Source organism: Bubalus kerabau, chromosome 1 (assembly GCF_029407905.1).
Source record: "Bubalus kerabau isolate K-KA32 ecotype Philippines breed swamp buffalo chromosome 1, PCC_UOA_SB_1v2, whole genome shotgun sequence".
NCBI classification, from domain to species: domain Eukaryota; kingdom Metazoa; phylum Chordata; class Mammalia; order Artiodactyla; family Bovidae; genus Bubalus; species Bubalus kerabau.
The window spans coordinates 65,949,136-65,968,482 of record NC_073624.1 but is presented as its reverse complement, the minus strand read 5'-3'; the positions used below and the strand labels follow the sequence as shown (position 1 = coordinate 65,968,482).

General features: G+C 45.5%; 1 protein-coding gene across 1 annotated transcript; it reads left to right on the top strand.

The window, feature by feature from the left end:
* The first annotated feature begins 1,317 nt into the window (after positions 1-1,317).
* Positions 1,318-10,866, top strand: SDR9C7 (short chain dehydrogenase/reductase family 9C member 7). Its single transcript, XM_055578266.1, has 4 exons — positions 1,318-1,712; positions 5,401-5,659; positions 6,282-6,445; positions 9,695-10,866. The coding sequence occupies exons 1-4, from the start codon at positions 1,412-1,414 to the stop codon at positions 9,910-9,912; spliced, it is 942 nt and encodes a 313-aa protein (XP_055434241.1). The 5' UTR covers positions 1,318-1,411; the 3' UTR covers positions 9,913-10,866.
* The last annotated feature ends 8,481 nt before the right edge of the window (positions 10,867-19,347 follow it).

The window sequence follows — 19,347 nt, the reverse complement described above, 5'->3', positions numbered from 1 at the left end:
TGTGAGTTCTTTGCCCCATGGCCTGTAATCTCTCCTTTCCCTCAAAGACCTGACACAGAGAGTTTCCCAAGTCCCTGACCTGCATCCTCAGTTCTTCCTACGTCACCCCCTCTCAGAGCCAAGGGTCTGGCCCCAGGTCCTTCCTACAACTGCCCAGGGCACCCCTCCTCATCATCTGGCTGAGCCTCGGTCTCAGTGATGCTTCTCTCAGAACTCTCTGTTCTCCTGTCTCCCCTCTCTGTGCCCCAAGGGTCTCCTCCTAACTTTTGCCACTTGTGGTTGGACCTGTTATCAGCCTCATGCCCTACAAACATTTTGGCTCCTGGCCTCCCTTCCCTCTGCACTTTCCATTAAGCACTGTGTCAGCTAACTTTATAGTCCTTTGCTTCCACTTTATAGTCCCTTGCTTCCCCTGACATCGCCCCCACTTCAGAATCCTCAACTCAGCCTACCAGCTCCCTGGACCTGGGGGTAGAAGAAAATGCCCACTGGGGGCCCTGCCTGGGGAAGTTGATGTGTCCTCGATCCTTGAAGCCCTCTGCTTGTCCAGTTGCTGGGGGCAGGTGCTGGGTTCGCTTGGAGTGAAGTGGGGACTCCTCATTGGTGACTCAAGCATCATCTCCCAAGGGTCCAGGCCCTGAGCCCCTCAGGAGTTTCTGCTTTCTAGGAGTTGGGGGTCTCACATAACCAGTTTCCCTTAAGGAGGCCCTGCTGCCTCTGACCTTGAGACAATGGAGGCACATCCACCCTGGAGCAGACCCTTTATTTCTCATCCTCTCTCATCACGGGAGACTTACCTAAGAACAGAGAATTCCAAAGAGCTGATACACTGGAACTCATTTCCCTTGGGGCTTGAAGGGCACAAAACCAGTTCTGTTTGCTTTGCATTAACAGATTTGTCTTCATCTTTCCATTCAAAATAACAATTACATTTATTTACATGCCTGCATTCATAACAAATGATTTTGATCCCTGGGCTGGAGGTGGGGGATTGCCAGGATGGGTCTTTTGGGCTTAGTCCTCCTTGCTCCTTCCCCTGCTCAGGCCACACAGGTGAGCCACCTTTCAGCACCAGCATCACCACTGTAGTTTGTCCCATCCCTGGCACCTTCACCCCTAGGGCTGGAGGAGAGAGAGAGGCGGCCACCAGGGTGGTCTGAAGTAACAAAGCTTCAGGTTTAACTTGAATTTCTTGCCTCTGGCTAATTGGTGTGGTGAGGCATCCACCTATACAAATTACAGAGTGGCTCATGCAGAGGCTGTGCATCTGTTGCTGGCAGCCGAAGGGAGCAGAGCTCTTCTCAGCAGGCTCTAGCAGGTTTTGGCTCAGAGGGCACGCCTCTCTGGCTGTCCCCTGACCCCGATTCTTCTTGGCCATCACCTCTCATCGCCGGCCCCCCCCATACACACCATGGCAGCTATCTCGGACCTCTCCTTTATGTACCGCTGGTTCAAGAACTGCAATCTGGTCCGCAACCTCTCAGAAAAGTACGTCTTCATCACAGGCTGTGACTCGGGCTTCGGGAACCTCCTGGCCAGGCAGCTGGTTGATCGGGGCATGAGGGTGCTGGCTGCTTGCTTCACTGAGGAGGGGGCCCAGAAGCTTCAGCAAGACACTTCCTATCGGCTGCAGACCACCCTACTGGATGTCACCAAGACAGAGAGCATCAAAACAGCAACCCAGTGGGTGAGGGACCAAGTGGGTGAACAAGGTGGGACAAATTGCATTCTTTGGTTTTCTCAGTGTATCCTTCTTTTTCTCTCTGTCTCCCAAAGGCATCTGACAGTTATCAGGGACCCTGTTCAGGTAGGGTGGGAGAGAAAGGGACTGAGGCTGTAGCTTAATGGGATTGGGAACTGCTGCGTGGTTTGGACTGTCCACATGCATGCATGCTAAGTCGTTTCAGTAGTGCCTGATTCTTTGAGACTCTATGGACTGTAGCCCTGTAGATAGTCTCCTCTGTCCACGGGATTCTCCAGACAAGAATACTGGAGTGCGTTGCCATGCCCCTCTCCAGGGGAATCTTCCCTGGAGACTCAAGGATCAAACCCACATCTCTTGTGTCTTCTGCATCAGCAGGGGGGTTCTTTACCACTAGCACCACCGGAGAAGCGCCCTGGACTGTCCACATGAAAAGATGATTTTCCAAGGAAGTTTTCTCTCCCAGAAACTCAGAGGGATGGCAGGGTTTGGTGGTAGTTGCACTAGAAGATCAGGGAGGAACATGTGTTCCGAATGTCCAAACCTTTAAATGTCTCACTGGGACTTCAGTTGTTCTAATCATCAGCTCCTGTAGAAATGTGAGCATGTTTCTTGTTGGTATCAGGCTGGAGGGAGGGGAGAGGGAACATGAGGTTGGACTCCCTGAGTCAGGGCATTTGTTCTCCTTGACTATATCAGGCTAGATTGCAGGGTGAGGAGCAAGACCTGTCCTCTCTCATATCATGATGGATACTGGGTTGACTTGAGGGTAAGTGTCTATGTCAGGAGGGCTGCTCTTATTGGGAAAGGAGTCTGTGGGCTAGGGCTAGACTAGGACTGCATGGGGACCAGCCCAGGGAGTTACCCACATACAGGATGTGGGTGTAGGAATGGGAGGAAAGCGTGGCCCAGTTGTAGAAGCAGCAGTCTGGGGGAAGTCCTGCCTCCTGAGGGAACTAAACTGGGGACTGTGCACACGAGTCAGAGCAGAGAAGTCTTGGGCCGAGAAGGGGCAGACAGTGACTCTTGCTGGATTTCCCTCTTTGGCATTTACCACTATTCAACACTCAATGTTTTACTTAGTTTTCCTACTTATCTATTTCTCCTGCTAGAATAAAACTTCTGGGGTTGGTGTGTGTGTTGGGAGGGTGTTGTTCCTTTTATTTACTATATATCCTGACAACTTACTTGTGTCTGGCATCTAGTAAGGTGCTCAGTAAATATTTGTGAAAAGAACTAAGTAATGACTAATTCAGCAAGAGTGAGTTTCTTTCTTCAACATGCTGCCTCCCCCCAGTGCCCTACATTCAGCTTTGAGCCCCTTGTGTTAATGACTCACCAGGTAATACTAGTTTCCTATGGTTTCCCAGGCAACTCAGTGGTAAGAATCTGCCTGCAATGCAGAGATGCAGAGGGTTTGATCTCTGGGTCAGGAAGATCCCCTGGAGAAAGAAATGGCACCCCACTAAAGTATTCTTGCTGGGATAATCCCAAGGTCAGAGGAGCCTGGGCTGTATGTAGTTCATGAGGTCACAAAGAGCTGGACATGACCTGAAGTGATTGAGCACACGTAATAAATGCTGTAATAAATACACACAAACTTACAGGCTTAAGGGAGCACATACTTATTATCTTATAGTTCCGGAAGTCAGAAGTCCAAAATGGGTCTCCCCAGGCTAAAATCAACGTGTTAACAGAGCTTTAAGGAAGACTGCTTTCATTGCCTTTTCCAGCTTTAGAGGCTGCCTGCACAACTTGGCTCATGTCTTCTTCATCACCAAGGCCAGCAAGGTCGGGCGCAGTCCCTTTCATGCTGCCATCTCTCTGGTTCTCTGTCTTCTGGCTTCCTCTTCCATTTAGAAGGACATTTGTGATTATATTGGGCTCAGCAGGCTAATCCAGAATATATTCCCCATTTTAAGGTCAGTTGAGTTAAATTTCATCTGCTACTTTAATTACTCTTTCCCATGTAATCCACCTTACACAGCTTCCCGGAATTAGTACAGGGTCTAAGCAGCACTGGGAAATGGGGGAAAGGGGTCCTCATACACTTTCTTGTTGCCCCTTAGAGTCTCTGGACATGACAAGTTGACCTGACCCTGAAGTTGTTCACAAAGTTATGAAAGTTCTCTAGACCTCTTTGCAGAGAGAAAAAAAAAAAAAAAAAGTTTAAGGCTGTCCTGGTTTACCAGCAGGCAGAGCTTTTTACCAGAACCGCTCAGGTTTTACAGTCTTTGGGTCTCAGGGGCTCATGTCGTTCACTGCAAGGTAAGAGAGTCTCCTCTAGCTGGGAAGTTCTGAGTCCTGCCAGCCAGGGCTCTCCTGTGGTCTCTACTTGGAGGAAAGTAGAAAGAGAGGGTGGGGACACAGCTTGTGTGGGGACCCCTGCCCTAGAGGAAAGGGTGAACCAGGATTGGTGTGTACATCCAGACCTGCCCATGTGTGTGTGGAAGACTATCTTGAGGCTACATAGCCCAAGTGGGGTAGTGAGACAGGGGGAGGGGAAGGGAAGGAACCCCGAGCCCCTCCCCAGGTGGAATTTTACTTGGAACCTCAGTATGTAAAACAAATGAAAACAGGTTCTCCTGCATCTCCCTTCCTTAGCACGTTATGGGATTCAGCCTTAAAGCTCTCAGGATTGCAAACCACAGGCTAGAAATGGCCGTCCTAATCCAGCCAGCAGTGAACCTGAGGCCCAGGGAAAGGAAGTGATTTCAAGGCTAGAGTTAGAACCAGTACTAGAACTTGAGGCTCTTCAAGTCTGGCCCTTGCAGAGCTAAATGATAATACCTAGCATTATTTCTCTCCATTTATATTAATACCAACTCATTTAAATATTTCAAAGAGAGCTCTTTTCACATTTTTCCAAAATTATTTAAATGTTTTATATATTTGTTTATAAATCTTATTTCTTTTCTGGCTTGTGAACTCCTAGAAAAATAAGACCCTGTTTTGTTCATTTTGTGCCTCTAGCACCTTCCTTTATAACTGACAGATGCATGAAATGAATGAATGAATGTGTGAATGGATGAATGAATGGAGCAATTTTGGTAATGTGTGAAGTAGAATTGGTTTCTTATACTCAGATGAATAGAGAGGGGGAAGTATGATGGGGGAAGGAATTGAAACATTAATTCATTGGTATGAAAATGAGATCTTTTTCCCTGAGCTAATAGCTTAGATCCTATTAAGCCTGGATCATAGCTGGTACAGGGCACAGCTAAGCTGATAGACTGTGTGCATCAGCAAAAGGGCCCCTCTAGGTATATGTCTGGGCTGTCATAGCTCCCAACCCCACACCTCCAGTCTGGCTGTCCTGTGCTTTATGAACATGCTTAACCCACTCCAGTACTCTTGCCTGGAAAATCCCATGGATGGAGGAGCGTGGTAGGCTGCAGTCCGTGGGGTCACTAAGACTCGGGCATGACTGAGCGACTTCACTTTCACTTTTCACTTTCATGCATTTGAGAAGGCAATGGCAACCCACTCCAGTACTCTTGCCTGGAGAATCCCAGGGACAGAGGAGCCCAGTGGGCTGCCGTCTATGGGGTCGCACAGAGTCAGACACGACTGAAGCAACTTCGTAGCAGCAGCAACCATCCTCAGCAGCCCAGAGCTGGTGGGTAGTGGACCCTGGTGATATTCCAGAGACACTGCTGATTTCTGTCTGGTTCTCTCTCCCTCCATCTTACCCCCAGGCCTCTGGGCCCTGGTGAACAATGCTGGTTTGGGCCTGCCCAGTGGTCCCAATGAATGGCTGACCAAGGAGGACTTTGTGAAGGTGATCAACGTGAACCTGGTGGGACTGATTGAAGTGACCCTCCATATGCTGCCCATGGTCAAGAAAGCCCGGGGCAGGGTTGTCAACATGTCCAGCAGTGGGGGCCGTGTGGCTGTCATTGGTGGAGGCTACTGCGTCTCCAAGTTTGGTGTTGAGGCTTTCTCTGACAGCATCAGGTGACTGGGCCCAAGTGCCAAACCACTCAGGGTGGGAGTTCCGGGGGGTTTCACCCCAGGAACAGAGAGCTGGGTTGGGGCAGTTATGGAGGGATGATGTTATAACAGTAGCAAGAAGAAGACTAGCCCACCAGGGGCCTTCCCCAGGGACCTAGAAAAAAAGGGATGAAAAGAGGTGGGGTGGTGATGGGTAGCCTTCCCTTGGACTGCTTTGGGCCTGTGTGAGTAGGAGGGAGAGTCCCCCAAAGAGACAGAGAGGCCTGGAGGCAGATGCACTGTGGGCAACCTTCCAAGGATAATGCAAGCCTTGTATAGACCCTGCATTTCTTTGCCACCTGGGTGTTGGGGGTGGGGCCGAGTAGGAGGGACCTGGTGGGAGCAAGGCGTGGTCTAGATTCTTCCGGGCTGGGCTGGGCTAATGTGAATTGCCCAGAGGTAGGCTTGGGAAAGGGCTTATTTGCATGAAAGCAGCGCTGGGCCTGGGGCAGGAGTGGGGGGTCGCACCCCCAGGTTCCTGATCTCCCGGGGAAATCAGCTCCTCTGGAGGTGTCAGAGGTGATTCACTCTGATGACCCTTGGTCATCGTGGGGTCCCAGACTGAGTCCAAGCTCTTCTTTCCCAGGCGTGAGCTCCACTACTTCGGGGTGAAAGTCAGCATCATCGAGCCGGGGAACTTCCGGACAGCCATTCTGGGCAAGGACGGCCTGGAAAAGCACATGCGCAAGCTGTGGGAGCGTCTGCCTCCGGAAACCCGCGAGAGCTATGGAGAGGAGTACTTCCGGATCTGTGAGCTCCCCAGAAGGGACAGGGGTCTCTGAGAGGGGTGGAGAGGTCTTGGGAGTCACCGACCCAATTTCATTTTCCAGATATTGGGATGGAGGCTCAGAGCTGTTATGAGCCTCAGGCCACACCGCTGGAGGCAGAGCTGGGGTTTGAGAACTGCTGGGAGTACCAGAACCATAGCTGCGGGGAGATGGGGTTGTTAGGAGAGATCTCCCCACCTCGGCCTCTCCCCGCGGCGCCCGCCCACCATCACCACCCCACCCCCCACCCCCGCGCCAAACATCCCTATGCTGGTGAATCAGGTGCAGGTGAATCTGCCCTGGGTACAGACAAGTTATTAAGAGCACAGCTGCTTGGGCCAGATTGCCTGGGTTTGAATCCCGGCTCTGCCACTTCCCAGCTAGAAGATTTTGGGAATGCTACCTAGTCATCGTAAGCCTCGATTTTCTCATTTAGAGAATGGAGTTAATGAGAGTGCCCACCTCCCAGGGCTTCTGTGAGGACTGATATCTATGAAGTATCTCACACGCATTAAGTGCTTGTTAGGTCAGTAAAGAGAAAAAGCACCCAGTATTTACAAGGAAGGCACTCTAGGCAGCTCTGTTTCTCCCTGAGCTAAGGGAATCCTGTGAATCTCAGGTCTCTTTGGAGAGTGAGAAGGGCCCTCACAGCTATTGGTTATTATGGCCAACCAAATAGCCTCCTGGCTTGTGAATCCCAGGATCAGGCCAGGTATCTTGGAGTGATTTGTGTGTGTGTGTGCGTGTGCACCCATTCAGGCTCCTCTGTCCATGAAATGTTCCAGGCAAGAATCCTGGAGCAGGTCACCATTTTCTTTCACCATTTTCTCCAGGGAATCTTAGACCCAAGGATTGAACCCATATCTCTTGCATTTCCTGCATTGGCAGGCGGATTCTTTACCACTAGCACCATTAGCCATACCCAAAATAGAACTATATTGGAAATGGCAGTTAATTGCAATCTAACTAGGCACAATCCTGAGAAGCAGCACAGAATCCCTGGAATAGGCATGTGAACAGGACACAGTGTTCTGGTCCTTAAGGGCCTGGAACTGAGCCACAGCCTGGCTTGGTTAGCATGCTTCAGAACAACATAGCCACCTGCCAAGTTTCTTTATCTCAACTCTGCTGGGGAAGCTACCCAAAATTGCTTTTAGTCTGCTTTCTTCCTAGGGAGGGAAGGACTGTTGGGTCCATACTAAGTGCCAAAGCCTCATCTCTGCTGTTTTATAGACTTTGCGTGTGTGCCAAGTTGCTTCAGTCATGTCTGACTCTTTGCAACCCTATGGACTATAACCTGCCAGGCTCCTCTATCCATGGGATTCTCCAGGCAAGAGTACTGGAGTGGATTGCCATGCCCTCCTCAAGGGGATCTTCCCGACCCAGGGCTCAACCAGTCTTCCCGACCAGTCTCTTATGTCTCCTGCATTGAGGCTGGTTCTTTACCATTAGCACCACCTGGGAAGCCCCTTTATAGACTATTTTGCTTAATTCTCACAATAGCATAAACATTTCCTGGATGTCTGAATGCAAAGCTCATGTTCTTTCTCACTGTCCAGGAGACTGACAGGGACTAAAGGGTACCTCTGTCTCCCTTCCAATCTGTGTCAAGCTAGATGCTGAGCACAAAGCAGGAGCACAGTAAATATTTGAGAGAACAAGGAAAGAATGTGCCATAGACTATTTCCAGGTCTCAGATAGCTTCTTCCACCCCGCTGCTTCTGTGGGTCCTCCCTTCTTTCAGAACCTCGTTCCAAAGCCATCTCATCCCACCAGCCTGCCTCCCCTGATGACGGCATAGCCTTCCCTGCCTCTGAGGGAGCCATGACCCTGAGCTTCTTGGATGAGGCCTTTGACGCTCACCTGCCCGTCTGGGCCCTGTTTGTGATGGACTCTGTGTCAGACCCATGGACAGAGCACAGAGTGTTGGATTCCTAAGACATTATCTCACCATAGACCTTCTGGCTTTAAGTCAGCATGGCTCTTTTGTTGGACCCCATTTGGGCTTAGCTCAGATTGTAAAGAATCTGTCTGCAATGCAGGCGACCCCATTGTTCCAGTTCAATCCCTGTATCAGGAAGATCCCCTGGAGAAGGGAATCGCAACCCACTCCAATATTCTTGCCTAGAAAATGGGGTGGCAAAGCTGAGGGACTTTCACTTTCAAAATGTAGTTTGCCTCTTTTCACTGCAGTTTTCTCCCTAGGAAAGAGAAAGGGAGTTCCTTGGAGTTGGGGTAGGGGGTGAAGGATACTTGAATAACTCTGTTCTGCCCTTACCAACCACTCACCAGCATCCTGCATGGAAGGGGTGACTTCTCTGCTTCCTGGACCATGCCCAAAATCAAGACAGCTTTTGCTCTCTCCTTGTTTTCAAGTTCTAAGTCCTTATCATGAATCCTGGCTCTCAGGCATCACTTCCTCCTGAGTTCTTGGGGCACTCAGTGAAGTATGAGCTCCATTGAGCTGTTCCTGTCTCAGCAGGGGTGAGGGTGCAGATCAGGGCTACATAAGCTTATCATGTGGCTTGTCTCCTGTATGTGTTGTTAGTACAGCGGACTTGGACCATCTCCACATCCATGTGCAGCAGGCTAACAGAATGGCCCTCACATTCGTCAGTGCCTTAGCTCATTAGAGCCCCATAATGACCTTATGACCAAAGCAAAGGCAGTGTTACTATTTTTTAATAACATCTTTCTTTTTCCCCTGCAGGCTTTTGTAGAAAATTTGGGAACTCCAGGAAGTTTTCCTAGAAGGAAAAAAAAAACCCTCTAGTGACTAGGAATTTCACCAGACCATGTTTTTCCTTATTTCCTTCCAATTTTTCTGTGCACTTATATTCACCCATTTTCTATCCTCTTCTTCTCTACTGTCTACCCTGCTATTAGTCATCTTTATTATTTTCTAGGGCAGGGTATTATCATCCCCATTTTACAAATGATAACAGTTTAAGCTCAAGGTCACACAGCTAAAAAGTGGCAGAACTGGGCACAGTTCTTCTCATTGCTAGTCTAACACAATAGTAGGGATTCAATTCATAATTACTGAATTGGGGAAGGGAAATAAGATTATTTATAGTTTTTTTAAGGAACAGCCTAGAGCTTGTGAGATCTGCCTGAAATGTTAGATCTGTAATCTGATGAAAAAGGAGCTTGGATGGAATTTAGAAGACATGATCTTTAATAAAGAATAATAGAGCCTTTGGTTTTTTTCCTGTCTTGTACCCTCAAACAGATACTGACAACTTAAAGAGCACAATGCAGTTAGCAGACCCAAGGATCAGCGAAGTCACCAACAGCATGGAGCACGCCATTGTTTCCCGGAGCCCTCGCATCCGTTACAACCCTGGCCTGGATGCCAAACTCCTGTACCTCCCCTTGGCTAAGTTTCCCACCCCTGTGACAGATTTCATCCTGAGCCGGTACCTTCCAAGGCCAGCAGACAGTGTCTAAGCTGGGGAAGCTCAGGGGGGTGATCAGTGGAGTGTAGGGGAGGGGGGTGAGAGAAGCCACCATCAGGTCACAAGAAGAGGGATCAGATGTTCTGGGAGTATTTTGCTCAGCTGACACCCTGCCTGCTACTGGCAAATTTATGGGTAACTTCTAACAGAAAATACATGCCTCTTCTCACTCACTGGGGCCCACAGAAAGTTGAGGTGGCCTTTGCAAGTTCAAAAAGCTATATAGCATGAGGACTCCCTGGTGGTTAAAACTGCATTTTCAATGCAGGGGGTGCAGGTTTGATCCCTGGTCAGGGAGCTAAGATCCCACATGCCACACAATGTGGCCAAAAAGTAAAATTTTTAAAAAAATTACTTAAAAATCTATAGTATAGCTCCAAGAACATCTATTTCCCAGTCAGGAAATGACTTTTCTTGACCTGGAAGAGTCAGGGAAGGGAAAACTAGCTCCTGCTGAATCATGAGCCTCCCTCAGTTATCACCACCACTGGGAAACTTTGTGGGGTACTGTAGCCCACAGGAAAACCCAACCACTTTCCTCTTATGTCTCTAAATATGCATTAGCCTTATTCACATAGCCCTTTATTTAAAGTATGTATTAGGACAGACACAAAGTGCAAGATTATATCACATAAAATTTATCATAGTATTTTCTCTCTCTTTTATGGATTTCTGTATCCATAGGTGATTGGGACTCACATAAAATAACATTTATTTAATTACCATGGATTAATTCTTCAAATATTTATTGAGGGCCTGCTACAGACTAGCACTGTGTAGGAGCTGGAAGGATACACTTCAGTTCAGTTCAGTTGCTCAGTCGTGTCCAACTCTGCAACCCCATGAACTGCAGCCCGCCAGGCCTCCCTGTCTATCACCAACCTCCCTGTCCATCACCAAGGAAGGATAAAAATATGATTAAATCATGATCTTGGTTTTTCACTCTTTATTTTGTGGTTTTGTTTTTTCTGTTTTAGCATAGCATCTAGTACTAGAAATAGACAATAATAGAAGAAACAGAAATCAGTAAGTCAAATTTTTGGAGCTGTGAGGAACCCCTAAGTGAAAGTCACTCAGTTGTGTCCGACTCTTTGCAACCCCATGGACTATTCAGTCTATGTAATTCTCCAGGCCAGAATACTGGAGTAGGTTGCCTTTCCCTTCTCCAGGGGAACTTGGACTATTCCAACCCAGGGAGCGAACCCAGGTCTCACACTAGTGAATTCTTTACCAGCTGAGCCATAAGGGAAGCCCAGGGATACTGGAGTGGGTAGCCTATCTCTTCTCCAGCGGATCTTCCCAACCCAGGAATCGAACCAGTGTCTCCTGCATTGCAGGTGGGGAACCCAGGTCTCCCACATTGCAGGCGGATTCTTTACCAGCTGAGCCACAAGGGAAGCCGAAGGATAATGGAGTGGGTACCCAATCCCTTCTCCACCAGATCTTCCCAACCCAAGAATCAAACCAAGGTCTCCTGCATTGCAGGCAGATTCTTTGCCAACTAATCTATCAGGGAAGCCCCGAGGAACCCTCAGTTCAGTCACTCAGTCATGTCCGACTCTTGGCAACCCCATGAACTGTAACATGCCAGGCCTCCTTGTCCGTCACCAACTCCCAGAGCTTACTCAAATTCCTGTCCATTGAGTCAGTGATACCATCCAACCATCTCATCCTCTATCGTCCCCTTCCCCTCCTGCCTTCAACCTTTCCCAGCATCGGGGTCTTTTCAAATGAGTCAGTTCTTTGCATCAGGTGGCCAAAGTCTTGGAGTTTCAGCTTCAGCATCAGTCCTTCCAATGAATATTCAAGACTAATTTCCTTTAGGATGGACTCGTTGGATCTCCTTGCAGTCCAAGGGACTCTTCAGAGTCTTCTCCAGCATCACAGTTCAAAAGCATCAATTCTTCTGCGCTCAGCTTTCTTTATAGTCCAACTCTCACATCCATAAATGATCACTGGAAAAACCATAGCTTTGACTGGATGGACCTTTGTTGGCAAAGTAATGTCTCTGCTCTTTAAAATACTGTCTAGGTTAGTCATAACTTTTCTTCCAAGGAGCAAGCATCTTTTAATTTCATGGCTGCAGTCACCATCTGCAGTGATTTTGGAGCCCCACAAAATAAACTCTGCCACTGTTTCCATTGTTTCCCATCTATTTGCCATGAAGTGATGGGACCAGATGCCATGATCTTAGTTTTCTGAATGTTGAGTTTTAGCCAACTTTTTCCTCTCCTCTTTCATTTCATCAAGAGGCTCTTTAGTTCTTCGCTTTCTGCCATAAGGGTGATGTCATCTGCATATCTGAGGTTATTGATATTTCTCCCAGCAATCTTGATTCCAGCTTATGCTTCATCCAGCCCAGCATTTCTCATGATGTACCCTGCATATAAGTTAAAGAAGCAGGGTGACATTTTACAGCTTTAACATACTCCTTTCCTGATTTGGATCCAGTCTGTTGTTCCATGTCCAGTTCTAACTGTTGCTTCCTGATCTGCATATAGGTTTCTCAGGAGGCAGGTAGGTGGTCTGGTATTCCCATCTCTTTAAGAATATTCCAGTTTGTTGTGATCCACGCAGTCAAAGGCTTTGGCATAGTCAATAAAGCAGAAATAGATGTTTTTCTGAAACTCTTGCTTTCTCAGTGATCCAGCAAATGTTGGCAATTTGATCTCTGGTTCTTCTGCCTTTTCTAAATCCACCTTGAACATCTTGAAGTTCACAGTTCACTTACTGTTGAAGCCTGGCTTGGAGAATTTTGAGCATTACTTTGCTAGCGTGTGAGATGAGAGCAATTGTATGGTAGTTTGAGCATTCTTTGGCATTGCCTTTCTTTGGGATTGGAATGAAAACTGACCTTTTCCAGTCCTGTGGCCACTGCTGAGTTTTCCAAATTTGCTGGCATAGTGAGTGTAGCATTTTCCCAGCATCATCTTAAGGATTTGAAATAGCTCAACTGGAATTCCATCACCTCCACTAGCTTTGTTTGTAGTGATGCTTCCTAAGGCCCACTTGACTTCACATTCCAGGATGTCTGGCTCTAGGTGAGTGATCACACCATTGTGATTTTTTGGGTCATGAAGATCTTTTTTGTATGCCTCTTATGTGTATTTTTGCTACCTCTTTTTAATATCTTCTGCTTCTGTTAGGTCCATACAATTTCTGTCCTTTATTGTGCCCAACTTTGCATGAAATGTCCCCTTGATATCTCTAATTTTCTTGAAGAGATCTCTAGTCTTTCCCATTCTATTGTTTTCCTCTATTTCTTTGCATTGATCACTGAGGAAGGCTTTCTTATCTCTCCTTGCTATTCTTTGGAACTCTGCATTCAAAATTCAAATGGGTATATTTTTCCTTTGCGTTTCACTTCTCTTCTTTTCACAGCTCTTTTTAAGGCCTCCTCAGACAACCATTTTGCCTTTTTGCATTTCTTTTTCTTGGGAATGGTCTTGATCCCTGCTTCCTGAACAATGTCTTGAACTCCGCCCCCCACCCCCACCCCCGCTCCCCGCCCCATAGTTCTTCGGGCACTATGTCTGTCAGATCTCATCCCTTGAATCTCTTTGTCACTTCCACTGCATAATCATAAGGGGTTTGATTTAGGTCATACCTCAATGGTCTAGTGGTTTTCCCTACTTTTTTCAATTTAAGTCTGAAATTGGCGATAAGAAATTCATGATCTGGGCCACAATCAGCTCCCTGTCTTGTTTCTTTTGCTGACTGTATACAGCTTCTCCATCTTTGGCTGCAAAAATATAATCAATCTGATTTGGTATTGACTATCTGGTGATGTCCATGTGTAGACAGAGTCTTCTCTTGTGTTGTTAGAAGAGGGTGTTTGCTATGACCAGTGCATTCTCTTGGCAAAACTCTGTTAGCCTTTGCCCTTCTTCATTCTGTACTCCAAGGCCAAATTTACCTGATACTCCAAGTATTTCTTGATTTCCTACTTTTGTACTCCAGTCCCCCATGATGAAAAGGACATCTTTTGTGGGTGTTAGTTCTAGAAGGTCTTGTAGGTCTTCATAGAACCATTCACCTTCTTCAGCATTACTGGTCGGGGCATTGACTTGGATTACTGTGATATTGAATGGTTTGCCTTAAAGCAAACAGATCATTCTGTCATTTTTGTGATTGTATCCAAGTACTGCATTTTGGACACTTTTGTTGGCTCTGATGGGTACTCCATTTCTTAAGGGATTCTTACTCACAGTAGTGAAAGGTTGTTGCGGAACTATGAAAGACACCAGGATTCTTGGCCTCCAGAGGAGAAGAATTCAATCCAGGGCCAGAGATGAGGCTTGATTGCTCAGAGCTTTTGTGTAATAGAGTTTTATTAAAGTATAAAAGGGATAGAGAAAGCTTCTGACATAGACATCAGAAGGGAGCAGAAAGAGTACTCCCTCGCTAGTGTTAGCAATGGACTCATACACTTTTTAATTACTTATTACAGTGAATCAAAAGAATGTCTGGAGGTTGTAAAGACCTCACTAGACCCACTCCCATAATTTACATTTTAAGATAAAGGATTAGCCAGAGAGTTTTTTCCAGAGACTGTCCTCAAGCAGGATACATTATTGTTATATAATCCTAAGGAATGCAGAGGTAAAAAAAAGTTTGTATTTTCTTCCTCCTTGAGAATTCTGGACCCCTCTCTCCTTGGTGACCCTTGGACTTCTTATCAACCTGCCTAGGAATTGACTCTCTCAGTAGTAGATACAATGGTCATCTGAGTTAAATTCACCCATTCCAGTCCATTTTAGTTTGCTGGTTCCTGAAATGTCAATGTTCACTCTTGCCATCTCCTGTTTGACCACTTCCAATTTGCCTTGATTCATGGACCTAACATTCCAGGTTCCTATGCAATATTGCTCTTTACAGCATCAGACTTTACTTCCATCACCAGTCACATCCACAACTGGGTGTTGTTTTTGCTTTGGCTCCGTCTCTTCATTCTTTCTGGAGTTATTTCTCTGCTGATCTCCAGTAGCATATTGGGCACCTACTGACCTGGGGAGTTCATCTTTCAGTATCGTATCTTTTTGCCTTCTCATACTGTTCATGGGGTTCTCAAGGCAAGAATACTGAAATGGTTTGCCATTCCCTTCTCCAGTGGACCACATTTTGTCAGAACTCTCCACCATGATCCATCCATCTTGGGTAACCCTACCCAACCTTGGGCGTGGCTCATAGTTTCATTGACTTAGACAAGGCTGTGGTCCATGTGATCAGATTGGTTAGTTTTCTGTGATTGTGATTTTCAGTCTGTCTGCCCTCTGATGGAGAAGGATAAGAGGCTTATGGAAGCTTCCTGATGGGAGAGACTGACTGAGGGGGAAACTGGGTCTTGTTCTGGTTGGCAGGGCCATGCTCAGTAAATCTTTAATCCAATTTTCTGTTGATGGGTGGGGCTGCACTCCCTCCCTGTTATTTGACCTGAGGCCAAACTATGGTGGAGGTAATGAAGATGCCTGGTGTGCTGCAGTCCATCCATGGAGTTACAAAGAGTTGGACAGGACTGAGCAACTGAACTGAACTGAATGAAAATAATGGCGACCTCCTTCAAAAGGTCCCCTGCATGCACTGCTACACTCAGTGCCCCTAACCCTGCAGTAGGCCACTGCTGACCCACACCTCTGCTGGAGACTCCTGGACACTCATGGGCAAGTCAAGGAACCCTAGAGATAATCTAACTCAGTAGTTTTCCAACTTGTCTGTATGACATAGTCATCTGGTTAATTAAAATACAGATTTCTGGGCCTCAGTGTTAGAAAATCTGATTTATTAGGCTTAAAGTGGGGCCTAGGAATCTGTATTCATAACAAGGACCTAGATGATTCTGATACTTCTGGGTACTTGAAACTGCTGATATCCACAGAAGTAACTAATGCTCAGAGGAGGAAGTGACTTGCAAGGGAACCCTCCACCATAGTAGCCTTGACATAGCTCAGGTGTTCAGATCCCCAGACTAGAATTCTAGTTGTAGAAGAATAAATTTCTGAAATTTGTAACATTGTCATGAGTCATGAAACTCAATTATTATTTTTTAAAAAGCCTTAAACTCTTGAGCCATATGAAGTTCTGTTGAAAAGACTTGATCTTGAGAAATGATCATGTAATAAAATTCAAATGTGAATTTTATTTAATTAAAAAATCTTTAGTCTGTCTCTTCAATATCCAGCTGAACTTGAAAATAACTAAATATAACTTAATTACATCTGCAGAAGACCCTGTTTCCAAATAAGGTAACACTCACAGCTTCTAGGGATTAGGATGCGGACTTTTTCAGAGCGCCAGCACACAACCCACTAAGTCTGTTAACTTGCATCACCTCTATTCTTAGCACCAAATTGTGTATCAGGTAGGACGCATTGAGCATTAAGTAACAGAAAAGTCAACATTGGTTTAAACAACAAAGAAAGGAGCAGGACCCCACAGCTATTAACTGCATCATCTTACTACTTCTTTGCTCTGCCATCCATAGTGTAGTCAAGTCACGTCAGACTCTTTGCAACCTCATGGACTGTAGCCCGCCAGGCTTCTCTGTCCATGGGATTCTCCGGGCAAGAATACTGTAGTGAGTTGCCATTCCCTTCTCCAGAGGATCTTCCTGATTCTCCTGTGTCTCCTGCACTGCAAGTGGATTCTTTGTCACTGAGCCATTGGGGAAGCCCTGTAGTCATTATCCCAAATCCAGTTACCTTTATTGTCATGGCATTACTGCCAATGGGAACTCATTCACAACTTATAAGTGAAGCAAGAGCCTATCTTTCCATGACACTATAAACCAAGGAAGTTTCTTTCCCAGAGCCCTCACCAGTGCGTTCCTTGAATCTCATTGACCCAAAAGAGACCCAGATGGCTCAGATTTGTGCATCTGTGAACCAGCATTGACAAGGGGCTAACTTGCTACAAATTGTTTAGATTAGTCGTGAGACAGAATGGGAACGTTAGTCACAGTGCCTATCTCCTTGGAAAATTCAAACCTCAGACTCCATGCTATTAAGAGGGTTAAATCTAGGTCAAAAACAAATTTTCTTGTTGAAGACACAAAAATTTATGAGGGTGATTGGCCATACTACCTATAGCTAGGTAATACTTTGAGATATTAATTTATAGATTTTCATTGCTCCTTGGTTTCTCATTTTCCCCTTCCCCACTCAAGTAAGGAGCCAATTTGGTACAGCTTTACCTGAATGTGAATGTAAAGTCACAAAGTCGTGTCCGACTCTTTGCGACCCTATGGACTGTAGCCTACCAGGCTTCTCCGTCCATGGGATTTTCCAGGCAAAAGTACTGGAGTGGGTTGCCATTTCCTTCTCCAGGGGATCTTCCTGACCCAGGGATCGAACCTATGTGTCCTGCATTGCAGGCAGATTCTTTACCATTGAGCCATTTAAAAATTTCATATAACCCTAGAAATCATACGCAAAATGTTCTGTGTTTATGTACATTTGTATATTTGCTGGGGAGATTTTCGAAGGGGTCCACAACATGCCAAAGACTAAGACTCTCTAGGTAGACTCTGCTAGTGGGAAGATCACCAAACAGGCAACCATGAAACCTGGGCATTTGACAGTTTCAGAACCCCAGGCAGGCCACCTGCTTTCAGATCTGTCATCTGTGGGAAGATTTAGGGTGTTTCTGGTATTCTTTATTTTCACAAACAAAAATCCCCATGGTACTGTCATTCGTCTATATAATACCACAAGTATTATATGCCAAGCTCAGTGCTCCAGAACTGAGGACAGTGCCTGTCACATGGTAAGCTTAACAAAGAGGGGTTAAATAAGTAAATAAACTCTCAATTTTCTCCTTGCACCATTAACACGCTGTCAATCTAGTAACAAATTCACTTATTCAGAAAGATGGCTTAATTCTCTGTACTTCAACGTCCCCATCCTCCTGAAGGTACTAAGAGAAGAATAAGACTGGTGCAGCGGTTTCTGTGACAAACAACTCTGTGGCTAGCCCACTTTTAAGTAACAGGTTCAAAATCTTTGCACTTCTATAATCACACTGCTTCACAGTAAACCTAAGACCCCAGACATCACCACATTCACTCCCTCTCTCTTACACACATAGACAAGGGCTCAGCAGATTTTCTGCAAAGGGCTAGAAAGTATTTTCGGTTTTACAAGCCATACGGTCTCAGTCACAACTGCTCAACTTGGCCACTACAGGGCAAAAGCAGCCACAGACAACATGTAAACAAATGAACATTACTGTGCTCCAACAAAGCTTTATTAATGAACTGAAGTTTGAATTTCATATACTTTTTATGTGTCAAAAAACACTTGATCTTTCTTTAAACCACTTGAAAATGTAAAAACCATTCTCAGCTCTTAGACTGCAAAAACAGATGGCAGGTTGCATTTCCCCCATGAGCTAGGTCTTTTCTTAGAACATTCTGCATGGTGTAGAAGTTGGAAAGGAGCAGTAAGAGCTGAGTGGTACTTTCTGACAAAAGGGTCTACAGAATCAGCTGGTTGACGTCTCTATTCTCTTTTATAGTTTTGTCCTTTTTTAAATTAGAAATACTTTGAAATTAGAAGAACTGAGATAGCAAAAATTATGAAATCTGCTTGTTAGTATCTGATCATAACAGTGCTGAATGATAAAAAGTTTGTTTTCACTTCTGGAAAAAAAACTATGCAATATTTAAAGTCTCATTATACAGAAATAAATTCTCTATCAATTTTAATTGAAATGCGATTCTATTTCTTCTCTCTACCCTCTGGACTCAAAATTTGTTGCCTGAATGTAACATACAAATCAAAGCAGTGGACTATCAGTTTTCATCGATAAGAAAGAGGGGAAAAAACTATCAAAAAATATCAACAACACTGGTTTTAAAAAGCTAAAAAGGAATATTCATCCCTGGTAGCTATATAAATTAGTGCAATCCCTTTTGAGGTCTGTTAGGAAAATTTACCGAAACTTAAAATGTACATAACTTTTGACTCAACAATTATACTTCTAGGAATTTATCTTAAGAAGATAACCAGACAAGTGAGCAAATATGTATATACAGTTAGTTTCATACTTGGGAGAATTTGGGTTTCTTTTTTAATATTATGGAAGTAGAGATGACTTACAGTGCTGTGTTCATTTCTGCTGGTACAGAAAATTAATTCAGTTATACACATAAGTATATTCTTTTTCATTATATTGAATATAGTGCCCTCTACCATACAGTAAGTACACCTTGTTCTCTGATCCTATACTAGCATCTGCGAATCCCAAACTCCCAATCCTTCTCTCCCAAAGAATCATTAATATCATGCAAAGATTAAAACTACTTAAATGTCCACTGGTTTAACAGTGGAAGGATACAATGGAATTCCTAGGTAGCTATAAGAAATAATGACGTGGATAAGCATTTGACGTGGGATATACATTTGACATGTACACATCTATAACATATTAA